Source organism: Gavialis gangeticus, unplaced genomic scaffold, assembly GCF_001723915.1.
Source record: "Gavialis gangeticus isolate Ggan-Ray unplaced genomic scaffold, GavGan_comp1, whole genome shotgun sequence".
NCBI classification, from domain to species: Eukaryota; Metazoa; Chordata; order Crocodylia; family Gavialidae; genus Gavialis; species Gavialis gangeticus.
The window spans coordinates 46099203-46123817 of NW_017729022.1; the positions used below are offsets into that span (position 1 = coordinate 46099203).

Genomic DNA, 24615 nt, shown 5'->3' on the forward strand with positions numbered 1-24615 from the left:
GGGGGGGGGGGGGGGGCAGATTAAAGGGCCCTATGGTGAAGGAGGAAGTGGGGCTAGGGCTAGCACTGTCCAGTCAGGGTAGTGTGGGGTGTGGGACAGAATGGTAAGTGGCTTATCTCAGGGGGCATGTGCCCCCCAGATCTGTGCAGGCTGGGGTGGACTGTGCCTGGCTGGCTACAGCTACCCCAAAGTTTGCTATAGCTGCCCAGACCCCCTCCCCCCACCCAGCACTGCTGCTGCATACCTCAAGCGCAGCTGGGCCGAGCCCCTGCCAGGAATAGCCTCCCTCACTGCAGGGGGTCTTGATCTGTCCTCCCCCCACGACACGCTCATGCCTGTCCCCTCCCACCACCACCACAGACTTACCAGTTGCACGCAGCTCTCCAAGGTGCCAGGCTGTGCTCCTTGCCACCTATGTGCTATGAGGTGGCTGCACCGATGCACGAGTCTCTCTTTTTTTTTTTTTTTTTTTTTTTTTTTAAAAACTAGCCACATCAGGCTGATTTCCAATAGTTTTCTTTACATCTGTGCTGATCCGATATCGGACCAATGCACTGGTGTCCCTCTAATAGAGTCTGACTACTAGAGAAAGTCATCGATCACTACTTGTTGTGCCCAGTGATCCAACCAGCTTTCTATCCACCTTACCAATCTATTCATCCAACTCTTACTTCCTCAGCTTGCTTGTAAGAATGCTGTGGGAGACTATCAAACACCTTGCTAAAGTCTAGGTATAGTCATGTCTACAGCTTTTCCTACATCCAGAGCCATTCATCTCTTCATAGAAGGCAATCAGGTTGGTCAGACATGACTTGCCCTTGGAGAATCCATGCTGACTGTTCCCAATTGCCTTCTCCTCCTCTAAGCACCTAGAAATGGATTCCTTGAGCACCTGCGCCATGATTTCTCTGGGGACTGAGGTCCAGCTGGCTGTGCAGGCTCTGGCTCTTCAGGTAGGCACGAGTCTGCACAAACATAAGTTACTGTGGAACAGTGACATTATAGTTCTCCATCCTCTCAACTCATACTTTAAGGACAAATCTCAAAGCATTAGACAGATCCTCAAAAAGCAATACTTCAATATGAGCATCTCTTCTATGCATACTGTTTGGGGTTCCTGGTAATGATGTACCACCCCATCCCCTTTTTAAGCTTGTGAAAGAAGCTCATGAAATTCCCCCTGCTCATGTGGCAACATTTGCCACTTCCCTAGCCATGTGTATAAACAATCTAGGGTAATTCCCCCTCTCCAGCCTTTTGTCTCCAAGTGACTAGAGTTTACAGGACCAGGTCCTATTATGTGTTGCCATCTCTCAATTATCATCCTAGGACAAGTGTTGGCACCTATGTCAGGGGGTGCCTGAGTGTGGTATGCAAGAGATATTTTGCTTGGTACATGTACCTCAGGGTGGACAGTGGGGAAGGGGCCAGGGCTTTGTTACTACAAGGATCGGGCCTCTCAAGGCTCCCTTGCTGTCCACCCCTGGCACACCAACATCTTACAAAGCTGAAGTTGTGGGAGGGTTTGGCACTGCCCAAACACTACCAACTCCTGCCCTAGAATTTAGTCAAAAGGTAAAATGGTTACTCAACAAGACGTTGTACAGGAAGTGCCAGTGTTGCTACCTAAATGAAAAATCAGGAAAGTTTAAAACTCAACTAACTGGGTTAGAGAATATGAACTAGCAATTAAGGAAAAAGTCCATTTTTGCTACATTTCCCAAACCAAAATAAAGGACTAGACTAGCAGTTCCACCAGTAGTTTGCATTAAAAACAGATTTACTATAATTATTTCATATGACAAAGACTGGCTGATGGTACTTAAGGTTGTATAGTTTTAAATTGCTGGCAATTCTGCCAGAGTTTGGAAGCCACTAGCCTAGAGTACTTTTGCTAAAACCTGTAACAGTTAATCTTTAGAAGGATATATTGATTCCTTCCACTCTAGAAAGGTGTTCAAATAAGCATATAATTAAAACTAGCTTCTGTAGTTTGCGGGTGTTGATTTATTGCATTAGTACTCTGTGCATAGGTTAGTGCAGATTCATAATTCCCACAGTAGCTTGGCCCCTTCCACTGAAGGCAGAAGAGGTACCCACAGTCAAGAGCATCAGGTAACTGACAGTACACTACAACCCATGCCTTGTTCCACCCTCTCCCTTTTTTATCTTGCAGTACTTGGTTTGTTTGCCTATAATCTTAAAAAAGTTAACTGGTCTTCTGTTTGTGAAGAAAAAAGCCAGGGTTTTCCTAAGTTAAGAAATAATGGAGCAAAGTCCTGGCAAAATTCAGAAGTTACTTATTATGCATTTATGTATACAGGGCAGAACTGTTCAAAAGTCTTTATAAGAAGTCCGGTGAAAGTCAGCAGTACTAAGTGCCAACAAGAAAGTGATTGGTTCTGAGAACAATTACATGCCTTAAGTCAACACCTAAATTTTGAGACAACTAAAACAGCTATTACAGGAGCAATTTAGAAACTCCGTTTTGGACTGCAACATTTATCAAGTTCTTTAAAGCCAAACTGAAGAGTATAACTTATGTGCTTTAAAAAAAAAAAACAGTCAACTGATTATTAGAAATTCATATTCAAATACAATGTCTTCCTCTTTAAAAAAAACTTGAATTCACTGCTTGCTTTGCCTTTTTTTCCCTTATGTGTTTTGGGTAGCTAGCAATTTAGGATTATAGTACAGTTCCAACAACTGACATGCCTAGTGGCACTGCACAACTTTAGATGCCTATCATTTTAAAATATGGTAAAGCAGCATCAGATGACCTGATCTTCCACAGATCACAGAAGTTTGATATTAAAGTGAAGAAGTGTCATTTGCTGGTGTGTGGACAGTTATTCCCTGTAAAAAAAAAAAAAAAAGACAAGGAGTGGTGGGAAGAGAAAGAACAGGAACAAATAGATGGTGTCATTTTGCTTAATGACTTTCTACTGTGCAGATTTATTTTTCATTCACCAAAAATCTTGCACTAGTGACTTAAGGAGGTAGGGTTCTACCATAGAATTTATAGCTAAGTTGCTGCATGGTACACTTCAGGATCATAGGCTAAAGAGGACCCCAAAAAGTTAATCAGCATGGATCAGGATTTTCCATTTCCCCACAGAAAGGCAGAGAAAAACATTGGATTTCACCTTTTACTAGAGGCAAACATGGGTTTCTCATTTTACCGGAGAAACCTGCAGATTTTGCAGTTGTGATCAGTCCTCTACAGGCTGGCAGAATTCCAGCCAGCAGGGGGCTGGGGGAAGTGGGAAGAGGATGGTTAAGCAGGGGGCACCATGTGTGCCTATATGCATGTGGCTGCCAGGAACCTGTGGGAGCTGTTCTCCAGGCCAAGTCCCTGGCCCCATAGCCCTGGCAGCTGGAGGGCCCCCTCTAGCAGGGCTGGGGGAACAGAAGATGTGGGTAGGGAGGTGAGGGGCACCAATAGGGCAGGGGGGGCTTTCATTTTAAAAATTCCAGATGGGGGGGGGTTGTGGGGTTTTTTAAAGTAAGAGATTGTGATTTTTTTTTAAAATCAGGAAAAAACACCAAGATCCTTGCACCCATAAATGCTTCACGCAAATCCCAGGACGTCACTCTCCCCTTGTACCTCAGCCTTGGTAAGGCCACAGCTGGAGTACTGCATCCAGTTTTGGGCCCCACAATTCAAAAAAGGATGTGGAGAAGCTTGAGAGAGTCCAGAGAAGAGCCACGTGCATGATCAGAGGTCAGGAAAACAGACCTTATGACGAGAGGCTGAGAGCCATGGGGCTCTTTAGCCTGGAAAAGTGCAGGCTCAGGGGTGATCTGATGGCCACCTATAAAAAACTTATCAGGAGTGACCACCAGTATCTGGGGGAACGTTTGTTCACCAGAGCGCCCCAAGGGCTGACAAGGTCAAATGGTTATAAAACCACTGCAAGACCATTTCAGGCTGGACAAGAGGAAGAATTTCTTTACTGTCCAAGCCCCCAAGGTCTGGAACAGCCTGCCATCGGAGGTGGTTCAAGCACCTACATTGAACACCTTCAAGAGCAAATTGGATGCTTATCTTGCTGGAATCCTGTGACCCCAGCTGACTTCCCGCCCCTTGGGAGGGGGGCTGGCAGTATCTTCCCAGGTCCCTTCCAGCCCTAATGCCTATAAAAATCTATGAAATCATGTCCAGCCCCCTGTTCAAGTTAGAAGGATCCCTGACAAATCACCCCAGCCAAGTGTCTGCTTGCTCTTGAAGAGTTTCCAAGGATGGATATTCTAGTTTTTCTGGGTAACGTTTTCTAGTACTTAACCTTAAGTCAGAAGGTTCTTCCTAAACCTCCAACTTCAGAGTTTCCCCTGGTATAGCTTGAGGCTGCTGCTCCTAGTCTAGTCACTTACAGCCACAGAGAAAAATCCTCTTTCCATAAATCACTCTTCAGATATTTGAAAGACATTTTCAGTTTCCTCCTCAGTTGCATCTCCAGACTAAATAACTCTAGTTCTTTCAGCCTTTCCTTGCAAGTCTTGCCTCATTTTTGCTGTGCTCCTGTGGACTTTCCATATCCTTCTTGGTGCATGGGTCCTAAAACCAAATAGAAGCAGAAGAATTGCTTCCTGAGTGACCCCCCTGTTGATACAGCCTAGTATGCAGTCTCTGTTGCAAAAATGTACTGTTGGTTCACATTCAGCTTATGGTCTACTGTAACTCCCAGGTCCTTCTCTGCAGTACTGTGATCTAACCAGTCATTCCTCAGTCTGTATCTGTGCATACAATCATATCATCCCAAGTGTGGGTCTTCGCAGGTAAGGCTAGGATCCAGAATGGCCTGGAAAGACCATGCTTCCACTCTACAATCAGATGAGGAGTCAACATGGACAAGTGCAGAGAGGGTCCATCCAACTTGGTGTCATCAGCAAGTTTGCCAAGCACACAACCCCAACATCCATGGGAAACGATACTGAATCCAGGAAAGACCTTAATACTTCCTCTGAACGGCACATTGAGCCATTAAAATTACTACTTGTTAAGCATAAGGATCCAAGCAATTTTGTATTTACAAATATTACATTTTAAAATATTACAGTATTTCATCTAGTGCATTTCCTTAGTCTCCCCATCATAGTTTTCTCCCAACATGTCATACTTTTACTTGAGCAAGGCTTTTAAATAATATCCATTGCTCTTCCCCCAACCAGTGTCACCTTATAGAAGGAAGTCTGGTTGGTCAGACACGACTTGTTCTTGGTACCTTCAGTACTTGGTAACTTCACCCAATAATAAAATTAAAAAAAAGTTAAAAAAAAAAAAAAAAAAATCAATCATTTAGTGCCAAACTGAAGCCAAGTTGCATGTTAAGCCAGGTGTCATTGACATTTTTTTGGAAAAAATGGGAAAAATCCCCAAACTACATTAGAGTCCCTTTAGGTTGTGGAACCATTCAGCATGAACTGTGGTGGTTATTTTTTTTAGAGATAAACTTTATCATCACAATCAGCATTTCTGATGTACTCTAGTCCGTGGCCGTATGAGCACTGTCCAGGAGGTCTATTATTGAAATTGTGCCATCACAAATGTTAAAATGGAAGATTATACCTGTAGTGTAGAGACAGTTTGCAGCAGAACAAAGGATAGGTACATTCCATAGTACAATTAAAAAAAAAAAGTAAGTGCAGGAGTAGTAAGAATATGGCTAGTTCAATTACCTGCTGAAGCAAGCTGAATTCCTTTGTTAGCCTGATTTCCATTAAAAGAAAAAGACTTCATACAAACCACCCACTTGACTAAGAAATTATAGGAATTAGCTGTATATTAGCTACCGAGGCTCTGCTAATTATGCAGGACAACACACCACAGCAAAAGCTTCAATATGGAAACACACTGAACGTGTACCTCCAGACAGTCTGTCAAAATTCTTTATTCACCTTGGAGTCTTGTTTCACAATATTTAACACTCTTCCTCCTCCCTGGTACTTTACCTTCTCTTTACCTTCCCATTTAGTGTGCATAAAGGGAAATAACACTCCTTTATACATCAGTTGTACTCTATATTACCTCAGGCATAACTTAACAGTAGTCTGGATTGTGGTCTTTCAATAATCCCATTGGCAATGAAATAAGTATCAGAACCAGAAAACAAGCAAAATGCAACCAGGGAAGGAGACAGCTTCCCTTAAAATGTATATGTAGAAAGCCAATGCAGCAGAAACTTGTTTGGGAATTATGACGTGCCAAATCTTGTGCCACATTAAAAATTCATTCCTAGATTTACCAAGGGTTGACAAGTTCTGCCTTTAATTCTTAATAGCTGATAAAAAAACTAATACAACCTTAAGTGAGTTACCTTACACCAAGACTAAAGGAAAAAACAAAACCTGAATTAGTCAAAACTGTGCAATAACTCCCTTTCATAGTTTTGAAAAGGAAGAATTTCAGTGCTTTAAAAAAATAGTTTTGAAAGACTGCCTATTCCTCTTACAGATGAAACCAAAATGTTTAGTATGGTTTAATTGCCTCCCACACCACATTCATGAAGCCAGGGAAATACTGTCCAGATGAAGCTACTTGAAGAACAGGAGTACGTAACTATTTGCATAAAAATCAAGCCACTGGCTATTCTGAGGATGATGCTTAAAAACTGGGAGGTATGAAAAAAAAAGGGTCCTTTTGTCTTGGACCCAAAACAGATGCCCAAAGTGACCATTATAAATTAGCAGTAGTGTGAATACACAGGATGAAATTCATTCAAGGATTAGTGTAGTTCTTAGAAAGAAAGGGCACAAATATAGAAACAATGAGTGCCCTGGGAACAATACTGAAGAAGGACACCAAGATACTGCATAGCAAGCAAGGAGCAAGTATACCATTGAGAGCAAAACAGAATGCTGAGAAAAATTCAACAGGTGTATCCGGGTAAGCAATTATTCTACTTTTCAGGGTTAGTACAGGCTCACTTGGAGGCACATGGCTTACAGACACAATGCATGCCTGTAAGCCATGAAGTTTTGGGCACTGCACTTCATGAGAGGCGGACAGTTATTGGAAGCCTAGAAAATTTGACAAAATGTTATTTAGTTCTCTAGAGAAGAAACTAAAAAGAGGAGGATCCGATAGGCCTTTTAAAATGGTCATTATGAAGAGTATCATCAATTACTGTTTGTCCTGTGAACACAGGCTTAAATTGCAAAGGAGAAGCAGACTTGATATTAGAAAAAAAAATTTTAACCGATAGCAGTTTAGCAGTAGAATAGTTTGTGTAAGATTGTGGGCTCACATTCGGTGTTCTAGAAGACAGACAGTTAAACAGTTGTGGAATACTTAGAGATGATGATCCTTTCTTGAACAGAAAACGGGACTAAGAACCTCCAGGGGTCCCCTCCCTACCAGGCTTTCTACAATTCTTCAGCCATGGACTTTATGGGAACTACTGCTACTACCACCACCGCAAGCATGTGGGTTGTCCTGATTTCAAGATGTCCAGCAGCACTGGTGTCCTACCATAATATACACGAGCTTACTTTAAGCTTACTGGAAAGCTAAAAGCAAGGGGCGTGAGACAGTTGTAGCCACACTTCCAAAGGTAGAAAGAAGCCTTTTAAAAACTGAAATATTTTTTTTAAAAATGCATTTTGCATGCAGGTAGTGTGCCTTACTATACAACTCCCTAGAAAGTGTGCACCAGCCTGATGTCTCATCTATAGCTCGATTACTTGAGTAAAAAAGGTCAACTTCACATTTTAGCTGCATTTGGTAGGGCTTGAGTCTATTTTCAGAAGACTACAGTTCGTTTCATGGAAGAAATTTAGTTCAGTTCTGGTGAAAAGCTTTAGGATGGGTATCCAACTTCAAATTCATCATCTTCCAATACATTATACAACATCCCCATGGGAGAACTGCTCACAGGTTAAATGGTACATTGCTTAAGAAACCCTTATTTTAACCTCAGACTAGCTTTACTTCCACACAAGCAATTCATTTTTATGCAGAGCTTCTTTGCTCAGATATATACTTCTTGTTTTACTTACTTACTCCCTATATCGTACTCCCATCACACAACTAGCACCAGTGGCTAGGTACAAGCATTCAAGAAGCCCAAACACAGAATTGATCAAAGTTATGCATCTGCTGGGGTCTTAGATTGGGTTCCACCATTTTTAAACTAGTCTGTGTACAAACTTCTGTCCTCTGTTACAAGTATAGTAGACCAGTTGTGCACCACAAATTTCTGTTCTGTTAAGGATTAGTTTTTGATCACTTATGCCAGTAAAAAAAAGTGAAGCGTCTGTACCTGGCCAGTAACTTTAGTTTGTTCTTTGGTTCCTACAGTAGGATTTCTATTAGTAATACCAGTAATTAACTGAGATTTAATTAGAAAGATTGATATGTCCAATATGAAGTTACCTATAACATTAATTGAACAGAACACAGCAGATAAACTGTATAGGAGTATTCATATTCAAAGCCCCCCTTCTCCCCCTCCCCCCAACCTTTAGTCATGTACTTAAAGTAATGCTCCAAAATGAGACTATGCATAAACCAAATTATTTACAAACAAGAAATCTTGACTGACAGTTGCTGCTTAAATAGGTTACATAAGCCAAATATGCCAATTAATGTTAGAGTTGCAACATTCATCTAGCTCCCCTCCCCCCACACCTGAGACAATGGGTGATAAGAATTTAAAATTTTTTTTTTAGTTATGCAACTAGGCTACCAAAAACGTGTTCCTACTCAAGACAGATCATGTTAACCTTCTGATAGCAGCTCACATTGAGTTTATAAGCCTCATCAAGATTCTACAAAACCTGCTTAAAACAGTTAAGTAGCAATGAAAAAAAAGAGATCTGAACTCACCATTTAAGCAACTCTAATCACCGTCACAAAAGCACATTAAACATATATTTACTAGCTAAAAAGTCAGTAACAGAGCTGCCAAATAGCAAGTGGACTTTAAAAAGCTACATCTGTTAATTAAGAATTTGATCTTTCATTTTGAATCAATACGCTCTTCAGTATGCTTCAAATGAAAAGATCCTTTTTTAAAAAAAGTGTAGACAACACACAATGCATGCCTGTAAGCCAAAAAAGCAACTAGATGGCAATAGAGAGACATTACTAGTAAGCATAGCATCAGAATAAAAAAGTAGAGTGTGCGATTTATACTGCATAAGACTGAACTTTGAGTTATGAAATCCTGGTTACTTCTCTAAAAGCAGAAGCATAGGTTTGCACTTTGAATAAGAACCTTCACCACACGGTGTTTGACAAAACACTATTCTATAAGTGCGGAAACAACAAAAACCTTGACTAGAGCATTCTTCCTAAAAGTTCTCAAAAGCTGTGTTTTATAACATTTAATACAGAAATTGATGTAGTTAACTAACCTTACTATTCACTGGATGCTGGGCAGTAAGCCTGCCCCGAAACCATTATGAACAACTAGATGAAATTACTTTAATTACCTCTTTCCCAAAGTAGAAGAAATCAAATCTTTTGGACCAGTGTTCATCATAATGACACTTACCTTCATTTGGGGAAGTTTTCAATCTTGTACAGATACCATAAACATCTCCATAACATTCTTGAATTTTATGCAATGCATCTGTAGCTCGCAGTTCCATAAGGTCACGAAGCTCAGCAAGTGTGATTCCAAAATCTCCATGATTAGCCTCTTTTACAGTGTTTTTTACACCACTATATGCAACTGAGTTGTTAGCCATATCACCCATTATGTATTCAGTCCTTAATGTGAGGAGACTGTTTCCAATAAGGAACAAAGTTTCTATTTGAAGTATTTCCAAATGGAAAAAAGGAAAATAATCCTTTAGATATAAAGACAGTCAGAGTAAATACATATCACCCGAGGAGAAGATCCTTTTCAGAGAGGCATCTTGAATGTTGTCCCATGGTGAGCTCCTTTTCTCTGGAGTTAAGGATACAAGGTGTACAATCTGGGAAAAGGAGAAAAATCAGCTATTTATTATTCCAATAACTTTAATCCATTTAAAGTTACATATACAGGAAGGAAAACGTTGCTCAAGATCAGGTTTCATTCAGTGCATCTACATGTGCTATTAGTGCAATGCAATAAACTGTGGTGCAGTCTGAACTGGAGTCAACTGCTCCTGGGTGCAGTATCTACACGTGCACCTGGGACTGCAGAAGTTTGAGCTAGGGCAGGGCTGGCAACAGGCTTGGAGAAAGGAGAGAGGGTCAGCCCCAGGCCATTGTCAGAGGTACAGGAGTGCCCAACAGAACAGAGTTGTGTAGCTAGGCAGCAGGCAGGGGTCTGGCCCCCTGGTGCCTTGGCTAGCTGGGTACAATTTATGCCCAGGTCAGCATTTACAAGTACATTTAGGCACAGTTAATTTACACTGCCATAAAATAGTGCTGTGCTTATAATGCTGAAAATCAGTTTGCTGCAGTCTAATAGCACTGCATGCATAGGCTGTAACTTTTTATACTACAGCAAAGTTAGTCTACTGCCCAGTTAAGCACATGTGTAGATGTACCTACAGATGCACATAGTATTGACGCAATCCTTTAGATTGGGAATCGCACTACAACCCGATACTTCTCTTAAAATAGTCAATCAGTAATGACCAGTCAACTGGCCAAGAAGTTATTAGCTCCTTCTTCAGCACTTAAAGCTTTGTGTACTCTTACCCTGAAATTCTTATACCCTGGCCCTAATTAAGTAACAAATAAGGGTAGTAGAAAAATTAAGTCAAACTCTTCCATTTTGTTTAGAGATAAAGCACTCAAGTCTCACCTTTTCTAGGACCTCAATGTAAAACACCAGAATGCAGACCAGCTAGAAGTGCAATGAAATATTAAAAGTTCTCATGGTACCCCTAAGACCACCATCTTTCACATAAGAAGTGTTCAAGTCTTAAAAATTTGAGGATTGGTCAATAATCAAAAGGAAATTTTTGCTTTAAATCTGAGAATAAGCCCCACTAGTGATAAATATGCATTCTTCTCTACCACATACACCCCCGTGAATTTGTCCTTTCAACATTCAGTAATTTCCTTTAGGGCCACCAAAATTTTGCAAGATTAAAATGCAACTTGCTTAGAGGGTAGGTATGTAATACAACCCAGTGCTGTGCTTAAGGCACACTTCTGTCTCTGGTATAAGCAAGCTAGAGCCGAAACAAATCTACAAGACCATTTTCTAGCTCATAGGTACCGAATGCTTGTTTTCCCTTTATGGTAGTTCAAGCACAAATTATATTTTATTTGTTCAATTAAAAGTGGGTGCAATTATTTTACTTTAGTATGCCTGTACTGTTTTACTGTAGAAAACTTCTCCAAGGGAAAAAAAAAAAAAAGATACTGCAGCCAAGCAACAGCAATCTAGACACAAGGGATAATTTCAATATGTGTAGGCCCCTTACCTTACCTACCCCACCCCTTTCTGAAATAAAAGAACAGAACTGCAACCATGTCAAAAAGAGATTAAATCACGCATTCCCTAATGCTCTGATATTTATAAATAAAGATTTTTAAAATTTTAAAAAAAAGGGTCTCTTGTATGAAAGTCAGGCCTTAAAATCCAGCTCCCACCCACAACAGCAATTGACAAACAAACGTTGCCCTAACATGACAGCGATCTGCCCTCTATTCAAATGGCTATACTCCCATTCATCATGTACTTCTCAGACATAATATTTTTTATATACACCCAATTTTAAAAAAAAAAATAAAAACAACAAAAACTTTAAAGCTTCAAAAGTTTCTTTTGAAGTCAGGCAAGCACTAGCTTCCCATTTGTCGAGGGAAAAAGTGAAGTGGTACAAAGTAGCAGACATTGGAGTTTTCTACTAAAGAAGTAAAATGAAGTCCTGGGTCTACATGTTCTCCTTATGGATTACAATGACCTACTCCCACCATTGTGTGTGTTTTGTTTTTAAAAACAAAGATAATTAAAGGGTCCTTTTTTCTTTAGGAGGATTCAAGATGCTAAAGAACAGAACGGAAAACAAAAGAGAGGCACATGGTTTCCGCAGTCTGGAGTAGCATTCATGACAGTGTTGAGCGTTCTCTCCTTACAAAGAACTGAAGTGATTAAAGACTTTCTGTATTAAGAGAGATTCTAGTAACTTGTGGACACTGATTAGCCATTAGGCCTGTGCAAAGCAGCAAGTGTTTGCTTTGGATTAGTCCAATTTGGAGGAACAATGATTCAAATCATTGTCCCAATTTCAAAACTGGCTGATTTGGATTTGGAGAGTCGGCCAGAGACTAAAAAGGGGGGAAAAAAAACCACTAAAATACCTATAATTGTCATTTTTTTTTTTTGCAAGATTCATATGAAGACAGCAGGGATGGTAGCCCCTTCTGAGGGCAGCCTTTTCCATGTATGGAAGATTACCCCATCCCCCTCCCTTCTCAGTTTGCTGCAAGCCTTCAGAATCTATTCAGAGGCTTCCGATTTGACCTGAATCTTTTAAATAGGTCTCCCAATTCAATTCAGATTTGGAGATTCGGCCACTAAATCTCCAAATAATTGGCTTCTGAAGTTTTGTACAACTTATTAGCCATATTAAAGCTACAGCTCCCCACTGTGCCTGCCTATAAACCATCCCCTTTGCCTCCCAACCTACACCAGATATTAGAATAGGAGTCTGCATGCATACATTTTCACTGCACAGTTGGGTTGCTATGCAACAGCTGGTGACTGATCATGTATGATCCTGGCATCCACACCGTCAGAAAAGCAGCTAGACTAGGAAAAAAAAAAGAGACATCTGTTGCAATCAAGTGCTCTAATAAAATAGAAGACACCAATTAAAAAAATAAAAATAAAAACAAAAGAAAGACGTTTCAGCCTCTGTAGTCCCAGTTTAGAACTGCAGAAACATGCCAGATGTTTGTGTTTTACACGTACTGCTCTTACTGTTTAGACAAAGTTATGCCCTCTTCTCCCCCTACCCCCCGAAGCAGTGTTAATATGGCATGGTAGCCTCTACCAGGTAACCAGTCTATGTTCAGCATTGGTCTTCTCAATTATGCCTTTAGTGCAGAATTAGCCCTGGTTGGCCTAGAGGTAAGATGCCTCCACTTTTAATAACTTGGTTCAGAGCTCTGCCTGTACAGATGTGCTTTTTCTTTAGCTGATATCCCATAGTCTATGATGTCTTAGGTCTTGCTGATGCATTAAAAATAGCCATTGTTAAAATTTGTTGTTGCAGTCTGCTGTAGGAGAATTAGTTTGCACGCACAAGTGCCGAGTCTCATCAATAAGAAGCTACCTTCTGGCAACACAGGATTGGATTATCTCTATTCAAATGCTATGGTAATGCCTTGATTCCAAGTAGACAAATGAGACAATAGTACTATGCAGGAAAAAAAAAAGCTAAGCAAGATTACTGTTAAACTGGAATCTATATAAAAAGTAATGATTTAAGAACAGGGGTTGGCACTCTTGCTAGTGTGGGCCACCTTCTATGACCTAGCTCTTGCTGTAGGTGACAAGCATCTGTCCCTTGGAGCAAACAGCTGCCTGTGCTTACCATCACCACAATCCATCTCCTCTGCAGCAAGGGTAAGTGCAGATACTCAACAGCAGGTTCTGCAACAGAGGAGATGGGCAGCATGGTGTCAATCCATGCCAAATCTCCTGTGCTCAGACAGAACCTCTGCAGGCTGGATCTGGCTCAGACTGTAGGTTGCCAGGCCCTGCTTTAGGAAGTACTTGTTAACAGAATAGTAAGCCAATTAAAAATTTGCATTTTGGACACTCAAAGACACAGGTCTACAAAAAGGATAGTTTTACCTGTGTAAAGACTGGAACAGACTGCCATACAGGATCAGTATCATTTAGTCTAGTACATGAAATAGCTTAACCAGATGTTATTGAGAACAGCCCAGGACTCTGAGGTAGGAGACTTGGCATAGTCTGTTCCCACATCAGACTAGGAGAAGAACCAAGTATTAAAAGCTCCATTCTGTGACATTTCACTCTTCCAGAAATGATTTAGACACTTAAATCCTGACTCTAATCTTTGCCAAGTTTAGCCACAATATCCTCCTATGGCAGGGGTGGATCTGGCCAGCAGCCAGACTCCATTTCCCCAGCAGCCCCTGTCCATATGGCTGAAGCTGGTTTCCATGGAGACCCCAGCAGCCACACTGTGATAGCGCAGGGGTTTCCATGGAGACCAGCTTCAGCAGTGCTGGCAGGGTGGGGTGCTACTCTGGGGCCATACCCCTACCTAGAGCACACAGGCCACAGATCATGGCTCTGCCTCACCTGTCACTGCTCCAAGATGCCAGCCTGGCCCCAGAGTAGCTCCCCACCCTGCCGCATGCCCTGCTAGAGCTGCTGGGGCCAGTCTCTATGGAAACCCCAGCCCTGCACTATCACAGTGCAGCTGCTGCTGGAGTCTCCAGGGAAACTGGCCCCACCCATGCAGGCAGGGGCTGCTGTGAAATGGAGTCCACTGTCAGCCAGATTCAGCCCATGGCCTGCACTTTGCCCACCATCCTATGGGGGACCATCCCCTTCCCCTGAATCCTCAGTATTTTGCAAGATATAAAATGGGTTGCACAGCTGTTTTCTTGGGATATTCTAATATTACCATCCTCAAGGTTAACTTAAGAAGTCACCACTAAAAACAGTTTTGCTTCTTAAACTAGTATCTGCAGATTTGTTTGGAACTATGCTATGCATCTTAATACCACACATCGGTGAAAATATACCCCAACCCAAACTGAAGTAGTAATATTTTCATGTCAGTTGACTGAACCATGACTACCACTGTACAGCTAATTCTATATTTTAGTTGTTAGCATTCCTGCTCTACTACTATAATTTAGCATACATTTCTAGGTCTTGTTACTTTCAGAAACAACCTAAACCTCTGAAGATTCAGAGATAAGCAGTAATCATTGGGAAAATGAAGAGGAATCTTCAATGAGAAAGTGTCCTGTGGCAGTACCATGCACAAGTAAAGAAAGATTAATACAGGATTTAATCTTTGCCATCATCTGACTGACTTTTCAACCATGGAATAAAGTATAAGTAGTGAATAGTTATACACCAAAATTGGTTTTTATACAGGAGTTGACAATACTTTTTTTAAAAGCATCCCTTAATTCTAGTCAAAACTTATGGCTAGGGGTACTATATTAGTAAAATGCAACAAAGCAGATGTTAGAAATACCATAAATACTAGGAATGCTTATTAGACAACATGGTAAAAGCCAAAAAGCCCAGAGTTAGTCATTTGTCACAGCCCAAGTTGCATGAATGTAAAAAACACTACCTTTCACCTTAAAAGCCAAGGGTTCCAAGATGCAGTTATATAACCGAGTTCCCTGAAGCCACAGTAATATTTCTGTTTTAAGCAGCAAAGTAACAAGGATATTCCTAAAGAGACAGGAAGGTACAATTCAAAATTTGCTTTTTCAAATTGAAGTATAGCACTCCTGACAGGATTCCCTAATAACAGCAGCATTGAGGCCATTCCTGTGTGCCTCCATAGGGAATAGCTACTAGATACAATTGTGGAAAAAAAAAAAAAGAGTAGGTCTACTTTGAAAGACATCAGAATCTGCCTTTCCAGGCAAGTTTAACACTAGCCTTCAAATAGAAGTAAAAACTATGATCTGTCCCACATTTGTCAAATTTACAGTGCTATGCTGCTCTGATCAACTGTTTGACACAAGTACATAATTTTGCAAGAGATGCAAGTAAACTAGTACACAGAAGTAGTTTTCATGATACAGCACTAGAATTTTATCCACCATAATGCGCTGATGACCAATCTTTCTTACCCCTCAAAGTATTTGCAGTGTGCTTAGAAAAGATCCACACACCTGATTACACATAACATTTGATTCAAAGCAACATGTCAGGCTCAATGTCAATACATACACCAAGGAAAGAGGACAAATTCCAGATAAGTTCACTGGATCACCTAATGCACCTTGAAATAAGGAAGGTCGAGCTTGTTTTCCTTTGCAATTGTGAATTAAAAGTTAAGTGACTGAAATAGTTCAATTGCTTAGATTTTAAGCTTTGGCTGGTGCTCTGTGCAAATGCATTTGACCTTCAGCTGCACATTATCAGCAGCACAAGCTTCAACAAGGGGGAAAAGCTCCCAAAGTGATTATCTCAGGAAAGCCTCTGCTTAATCCAATTAGTTCAGTGAAGACTGGACGAATCTACAAACCAACAGGTTGCAGTCTAACAGGAATTGCTTCTAGACATCAATTCACTTGCCATCACTACTTGTTTTGAAGACTGCTTTGAATACTGAGCTCAACTCTGGTCCACACACCTCAGAAAAAGATACAGAAGAACTAGAGAAGGGCAGCTAGGGTGATTAATGGTATTGAGGGGTTTCCATATGAGGACAGACTAAAGAGACTAGGCCTAGTCGGTTAAAAAGGGATGCTAGCTACTGAAGACAACTACACATACCTTGTCTATTAGGTTAAAGGTTTCCCCGACAGGATCAGTTCTCAAGATGCTCGATATACTTGTTTCAGTGATTGTCTAAATACTTCCATAATTCACTCAGTAAGGGTTACTCTACTATATTAAAAGAGGACACTGCTGTTGACTTGAAGGATATAATATGCTCTTTAGCATCCATAAATGTATAGTTAAAAAAAAAAAAACAAAAACAAACACACACAACAATGTAAAAAGGCATGTATGGGGTGGAGTGATGGGAGGCAGGGGTGGGGAATCTAGCAAGAGCAAAGACTCCCTGTTTTATTTTTTTAAAAGTTTAGGTTTATTATGGGTCCTCAAAGCTCCTGGTGAGCATAGAGGCATTTAAGAGCCAGAAGACCAAGCAAAGAGATTCATAAGTAATATGAAGCACACTCAACTGGAAAAAAATCACCAATGTTTTGTTTTGGTAAAAATTGAGAAAAAAAATCTAATGCCGCAGCCTTATTTTAGGTACTGCTTTTGAGGGAGCTTGCTTAAGAGGAAGCAGTGAAGAAGAGAAACTAAAGTTATATAGACCAGGCATCTTAAAAAGTGGGAGTGAGCCTCTCTCAGGCCTGAAAGAGGCTACTGAAATCAGCAGTTTATAAAACTGTTCTAATTAGAACATAGAAAAATTGGTACCAGAGTTGTGTTATGTATGCAGTTAAGCTGCATATTTTTCTAGTATTTTTGCCTGGAATGTAGATTCCTGTAGTGCATCCAGAACTAGAAAGATGTATTTAAAGAGTTCTCATGCATTAGACAGAAGTCTGTTACCAAGCAAGTTGGAGGGGCCCAGACAATATGCTCAGGGTCTTCAGTTTATGCAAAAGCAATTTTCTCCATTATATTAGCAAAGTAAATATTCAGATGTAGTAGTATAAAAGTTCCCCCCTCCTCACAAACAAGAGCACCCTTATTCATTAGCTCCTTGTTTAGCAAACCAACAAGATGTGCAGGAAAAGAAGTCCCATTGGACTTCCCCCCCCCCAATCTACCATAATGATAGCAAGAGGTTCAAATTATAGATATAAAAACAAACAAACCACCAAAACCTGTCCCCCCTCCCCACCTTAAGTAAGTCTCAGATAAAAGGAGAGTATTAAAAACACTGATGTTTTGTTTGCCATGTTCAATCCAAAAGCTCTACAGATGTGCAAGGTTTGGGGAGGAAGACGGAGAGAGAGGGGGAAGAGGAGAGAAGGTAGTATCCAAACATTTTTTCCTAATTCTCCTAACCCTCAACCATACCTTTGTGTGTTACAGAGCAGTGGGATTGGGGGAGGCAGGCAGAGAAGAGAAGGTGGTCAACAAGGGCAACCACGGCAAGCAACTGTACATGCCTACGTTGTTCCTACAGAGCTGTTATTTTCAGTTAATTAGTTCCTGCAGCGGTGCTGTAGCACCTATGTGCCATAAGATGCCCAAATAAACGTACTGGTCATTAACAGCTCCGCAAGAAAAGCAGAAGCATTTCAGTTCAGCCCAGTTCTGCAATGTCTGTACAGAGATCAGGTGCTTCAGCAGGGCTTTTGGCACTTTATCCAATAGCTGATAGAATCAGTTTTAGATAAAAAGTGCAAAAAAAGCCTCACTACAGCACCTGATCTATACATATGTTGGGAAAGCCAAGTGCAACTAATGTGCTGCCTCTTCCAGGCATCCACAGGGTACAGCACAGGAGCATGACAAGCTTAAAAAGGTACCCCCTTTTTTCTTTTTTTACCCTACATCTGCAAGTGACTTGTGTCTCTCTCCTGGAACAATTCTACAATTGGGAAACACCCACACCATGTGTTAGGTCTCTCACAGGAAAGCCACATATCTGCTGTACTAAGTACCTGTACTGGAATATAAGCTACAGCTAAAAAATTCACCCCACCTCAGCTTGAGAGATACCAAATACAAGCTTAAGACCATTAGAGATGTTGCTCCAGCTAATGACATGCATACCACATTTTGTGGACTTGAGAAATGAGACCAGTTTTTTTTGTTATTGATGCTGCTACTCTCCAGAACTGCTTTCAAACTTTTGGTTGCACATGTCCATCCTGGAAGACCAACTGTACAGTACTACATTCCATATTCTGCTTTTGAGTCTTTGGTGACATCTTCATATATTGCTACTGCTCTCATATGGAATAGGTTTTAGTAGAGAAGGCCAGTCTATATAAGAACTGAAGCTTTGACCTCTTAAGTTATTTACTGCCTGCCTGCTTCGTGAAAACTGGAAGAGTACTGTAACATTGGTCTTAACTAACAGAATCGACTACCAGGGCAAAAGCATTCTAAAAACTAGAGTTAACCCCACTGCATTCTATCCAAATAAATTACTGTTCTCAGCCTCAACACCATGCTGTGCAATGGTGGGATGTCCTTGTTTGTACTACCATTTATTGCCTCCTATTCAATGAGACCATTAAAGTACATTTATATGTTTACTATATAGAACTGGCCACAATATGGTATACCATTTCTGATAGTTATGCACCACCATGGAAACTGAGTCCTTTATGTGGTGGCTCACTGAGTTAGCCATCCTCAGATCTTGGTCAAGTGAAAAACAGCAGCATAAAAATCCAGACTGATTTTAGTTCTGCCATTTTGGATATGCTCTAGCATTCACCCTAGCCAACTTCACAGCTAGAATGTTGAATGTACTTTAGCATTCCCTCATTGTATCAACTTCATTCGTAAAATGGCAAAACCAACTCTGTGAATTCAGACCAACTCAATGAACTCCCTATTGGAATTAATGAGCGCCTCATGAACCTCCATCTTACTGGCAGGGAGCCAACATGCCCCTGTCATCAGCACGTGTGCCTGCAACTCAAGGCTGCTGGCGAAACCAAGGAGGAATTCTACACCAACGTTCATCGAGTCCTTTCTGATGCTCCAGAGGGAGACGGACTTATTCTTCCCAGTGACATCAATGCCAGAACTAGAGAGGACTCCAACCTCTGGAATGGAACCACTGGCAAGGAAGGAGTAGGAAAGGTCAACTCCAATGGCATCCTCTTCTTGACTACCTGTGTGGAAAGTGGACTCCCCATCACCAAAACACATTTATGCCTTTTTCTAGCAGAACAAAAAGGTATCATGGCAACATCCAAGATTGAAGTATTGGCACCTGACTGACCGTCATCCTCCCTGTCAACCACAAAGTGTCTGCATTACCCACAGTATATTAGGAGCTGATGTTTGCTGGAGTGATCACTGACTCATCTACTCAGTTGTCACTCAAAACTGGCTCCTAAACAGCAGCTGCAGTCAAAGCAATGCTTATGGAAGATCAACTTTGAGGGACTCAAGTGAAACTTCTTCCACCAATGCTTCAAAAAACACACCTGGTGAATTCCAAATCAGCAGTGGGGAATTAAAAGTCAGCCTAACCTCCATTCCAGGGAAATAAAGTCATTAAAGAATTTATGTACAATATGCTCACTGAGGGTGATCTTCTGAATGACAGCCAACATGGCTTTGCCACTGGTAAGACAAGACCTACCCATCTCATCTCCTTCTATGAACAGGTCTCTCACCCCCTAGGCTCGGGAAAGAGGATTGACATTATATACCTAGACTTCCAAAATGCTTTGATCTAGTATTCCACAATATCCTTGTTGGGAAAATAAAACCAAACACAACAGCTGGAAGACTGTGTGCTTAACTGTTCAACAGTTCAGTGAGTGGAAAAAACTGGCTGCATGGTAGGACCAAGAGTTCTCATGAATGGAGGTGTCATCCTGGCAAGAAGTGGCCAGTGGTGTCCGTCAGGGGTCCGTGCTTGGACTGGTGCTTTTCAACATTTTTCACCCTTGCATCTAAATCATTGATAAGCTCACTGGCCAAGTTTGCGGATGACACCAAGTTATGGGGGAGCATGTTCATGCCAGAAAATAGGCTGCAGGTACAGGTGGACTTGGACAGGCTAGAGAGTTGGGCGGACTGGAACCAAATAAAAGTTCACCACTCACAAATGTAAGGTGCTCCATCTGGAGGCAGACAGTCCCCAACATACCTACACGCTCAGTGGCAACAATTTGATTTGCACCACAGCTAAAAAGGATGTAGCAGTTCATGCCCTGGTTAAATCACTGCATGATGGGTCAACGTGATGCTGTGGCCAGCAGGGTAAAACACCACACTGTCATGCATTAACTGTTGCATCTCATGCAAGACTAAGGAAGTGATATTCCCACTGTACTCTGCACTAGCAAAGCTGCAGCTGGACTACTGCATCCAGTTCTGGGCACTGCACTTCCACAAGAATGTGGAAAAGCTTGAGAGAAATCACCCATATGATCAGGGACTTGCAAGACAGCTTCTCCTTATGTGGCTTAAGGGACTTAGGCTGAAGGAGGCCCATGGAAGAGAAGGCAGAGAGGAGACTCTGTAGTAGCTTACCACTACATCAGGGAAGTACATTGAAGCTTGACAGCTGTTTACCAGAGCACCTCTGGAAAAGGACTAGAAGCAATGGATACAAGCTCCTGGAAGGCCACTTCAGGCTCTATTCTAGAAAAAAAAAAAAACCCTCCTATACAGCCAGGGTGTCTGGACTGTGGAATAAACTCCCTCCAGAGGTGGTGCAGTCACCTACCCTGGAAATCTTCAAAAAGGAGACTGGACAGTCACCTTGCTTGGGTCACTTGACCCCAGTTGTTTTTTCCTGCCTAATGCAGGGAGACTGGACCTGATGATCTACAAAAAGGTCCCTTCCAGTCCCCAACAATCTATGAATCTATGACGACTGTCAGCAGCATGTGGGGTGCCCTCAAGATCACAGGCATCAGCACTTGTGAAGAAACACCTGGATTCTCTATCAGTCAACATCAAGACTGATTTGATAAGAATGATCAGGAGATCCAGGAGGAGTTGACAGACTGCAAGCACAAAGCCTTTTGTGTTTGACAAATCAACACCAACTCCAAGCAAAAGGAATTGAAATCTTCTCAACAAGCCAAAGCAGAGACACGTATGAAGAACAAATGGTGGAAAGACAAGGCTACAGGAGACTCTAGCATACTGTACTGAACAAGAATTCAGAGCACCTCATTATGATTATACATAAGTATTTCAAGTCATGATAACTAAGTAAATATTTGCTTACTAGGTTGATGAAGCAAAGCGTGCCAAAAGAATATTAGTTCTGTACTGTACCTTTGAGTTCTAGCTCAATGCTTATATCCTCAGACCAAAGATAAGCATGTCATAGAAAGGCAGCATATCAAGTTCAGTTTCTCTCAATAACTGTAATGATAGGATTTAGTCAAGACTATTCTTTACATTCTTGTACATCAGTTTTACTCCAGATTTGCCCTGTGGCCAGATTTTCACTTAGTTGCATTTATTTAACAGAGCAAAATTTAGTTAGACCATTCAATTTTACAGTCCAAAACGTAAAGCTCACTGCTCTTAATAAAATGAAGAAACAAAAAAAAATCCACATATAAAAATTGAGCATGTGTGCTCTCTCCTAGAAAAGATTTTTCTTATACTAGTCTAATAAAATCATTAGGGGCCAGCATGCCTACTATATTAATTTCACAAAAAGTAAAGTGTAGTATGAAATTTAAAATCACCACCCCCTTCCTATATTCAAACTATTTAAGGCTACTGAAGAAATAAAAGCCACTTTCTAGTTTCAATTACAGCAAACTTTCCCCTTCAACCTTAGTTACTTTCCACTTTCAAATCAAAAATAAGTAAATTCAGGTTAGAGCACAGAAATCTAGGAACTTTCTTGCTTCCCCTCCCCCACTCATAGTATTCTAGGCCATTTAAAAGGCTAATCCAGTGTTGGCTATCTAATCTTACTGCCACTTGACCTTGACTCTACAGCTTTCCAACAGGAACCAACAAAGAATGAAGTGAGTGTTCCTGATGACAAGTGAGGGGGCAGGGAGAAGGAATAATGAAGTGTCCCAATCACCACCTAGTTGGGAGGGAGGGGGAAATAGGGGAGAAGACCCCCCTTTTTTCAGTTAGGCCTATTTAGGCATCAAGTATGTTTTCTTGACTGCAGCACAGCAAGATCCTCAGGATTTGGAAAACTAGTCCTCAAGGTGAGGACCTTGAACTTCTTTACACTACACAAAATACCTTCTTAATCACTAGAGAGAGACATTTCAAGACCACGTTATAGTAATTAACCTAAACAAGCTTCAAGCTCTTTGGGACTACTCAGATGTGCTTCATCTAAATGTGACTGGTGAACATGTCCTTACCTGCATCATTAAAGCATAGCCATGTTATCTGCAATGCTACCCTAGGACAACTAAGCTTGTGATACTATGGGCCAAGAGACTTGAGGGGAAGCCTAGGATTCCTAGACACACAAGCTTTCAGCGGGAAATTCCAGGTACCATCCATTTCTTAATCCAATCCATTTACCATCTGACCTTAACCTAGATTTCCTGGCCTACACAGGAATAGCAAGATTCTTCCAGGCCATCTCTGAACCTATAAAGTCTAATCACATCATCCAGGCAAAGTCTATGACCTTCCTTCCTTACAGAAGGAAGCCACTGGAATGAAGAAAACAAAACAAGTCTGCCATGCTGGTTGAACAGAAGAGTCAAGAATAGCAGAACTAATGCTTTACACTGAATCAATTAGTTAAGACAGACAAAAGTGGCTCTTTCCAGGTAATTAGTGAAGGTTTTTCTTCACAACTCGTAAGATCAAATCCCTAGGTTGATGATACAGTTCAAGTGACTTCTTGGTGGCCTCCAACATGGAGCCACTTGAAGTCAAGGCTGAAATAGTTAAAAACCTTTTGTTTGTTTCCCTCCATCTACTATTTTCCAAGAAAAAGTATAAGAAAGTACAGGGATGAAGTGTGAAAATTCTCAAGTTTTGTCCTACTGCACGGTTTCCCAAGTTAGATTCAATAAGCTGTGGTTTTCCTTCTTGCTATTTTATACCTTAGTTCACTCGTCTCAGTTCTGTACTGGTTACAAGTTTCAGTTGTAAGGGTACATGAGAAGGCAGATTCTTAAAATATCTCCTTTTCTAAATAAAGGGGGCAAGCCTTTCCCATTGAAGATTTGTTACAGAGCTGTACAGAGTCAATATAGCACTATTTTAGAGAGTGATTTGGCTGCAAAGGAATAGGTCTTATTGAAACTATTAGAAGTAGGCATCAAAACCTAGGAGTATCCCTCCATCACCAAGCTATGGTCGGTAAGTCAGCCTCTTGCTTGATCTGCTGGCTCCAAAAGCTTTCCTCCCTCTGTACTGCCCCAGCTTCAAACAGGAATACAGCGTACCCATTAATTAGCATAACAATTAAGGCACTGTGCTACTAAAATGGAAGATGTAGAATTTGAGTAATTCAAGCTAAAGGAAGCCTAAAAACAGAGGTCTCATTTCTTGGAGAAGTGCAAAATAGCCACCACTAAGTCATTCACTTGGGAGGGGAATCTTAGGCTTAACAGTAGATGGAGGCTGGAGACTGAATCTTCTTCTCAGGTGCTCAAGTCTAGGACAGGGCTGTCCTCTTATTCTGTAGTGCCTGCAATGCTTTTGTAATATTTAAGTCAATTTAAAGAATAGAGAAGTTATTCATCTCTATTCTGATCATGAAGCCGCAAATCCAAAAACTTAGGTGTGGTAATGCTGATCAGCTACCACTAGTGTTCCTTCCTGCATCTCCTCCACCAATTCCCCCACTATCATGGGGAAAGAAGTGTTAGGGCTTCCCCTGCCCCTCCATCAGCTAGGAGCAGCAGCAGGTGGCAAGTCTTCCTTCCCTACCCCCACACTGTAACCAAAAACAAACCCTAGTGAAAAAAGGGGGAGGGAGTCTGGCTTATTTCAGTGACTCAAGTTTAAGTCCCCAGCAGCTGTTGACAGGGCAAAGGTGCGTTTGCCCAAGGGCTTCAGCCACCCCTGAGGCACTGGTAGCATTTCTTGCATCCCTCTTTGAATTCCTACATCTGCCCATGGCCCCTGCCACCACCACAGCCCTGTCCCCTGCCTGTCAGCCTACAACTCAGCCTAGCCAAAATAAGGGAGTCAGCTTCCCCCCCCCCCCTCCAAAGTGTAGGGTTATGTTAAAGTGTGTCCTGGCAAGACAAAAGCTGCCATTTCAAAGCTGCTACTTTGTTGCAAATTAACTGGTTTTATGGTACAATGTGACCATTCACATCTTTATACTCATCTTGCATGTGAAACAGCATGCGCCAAC

General features: G+C 41.3%; 1 protein-coding gene across 4 annotated transcripts in view; it reads right to left on the reverse strand.

Annotated features, from left to right (window-relative positions):
* ATP2B1 (ATPase plasma membrane Ca2+ transporting 1) overlaps positions 1 to 24615 on the reverse strand; it is a 131293-nt gene that overhangs the window by 74772 nt on the left and 31906 nt on the right. For all 4 annotated transcript variants that reach the window (XM_019514852.1, XM_019514850.1, XM_019514851.1 and 1 more), the window contains exon 2: positions 9498 to 9924. In XM_019514852.1, coding sequence (XP_019370397.1) covers positions 9498 to 9702 — 205 coding nt within the window. In that variant the 5' untranslated portion in view covers positions 9703 to 9924. The remainder of the gene's footprint in view (positions 1 to 9497; positions 9925 to 24615) is intronic.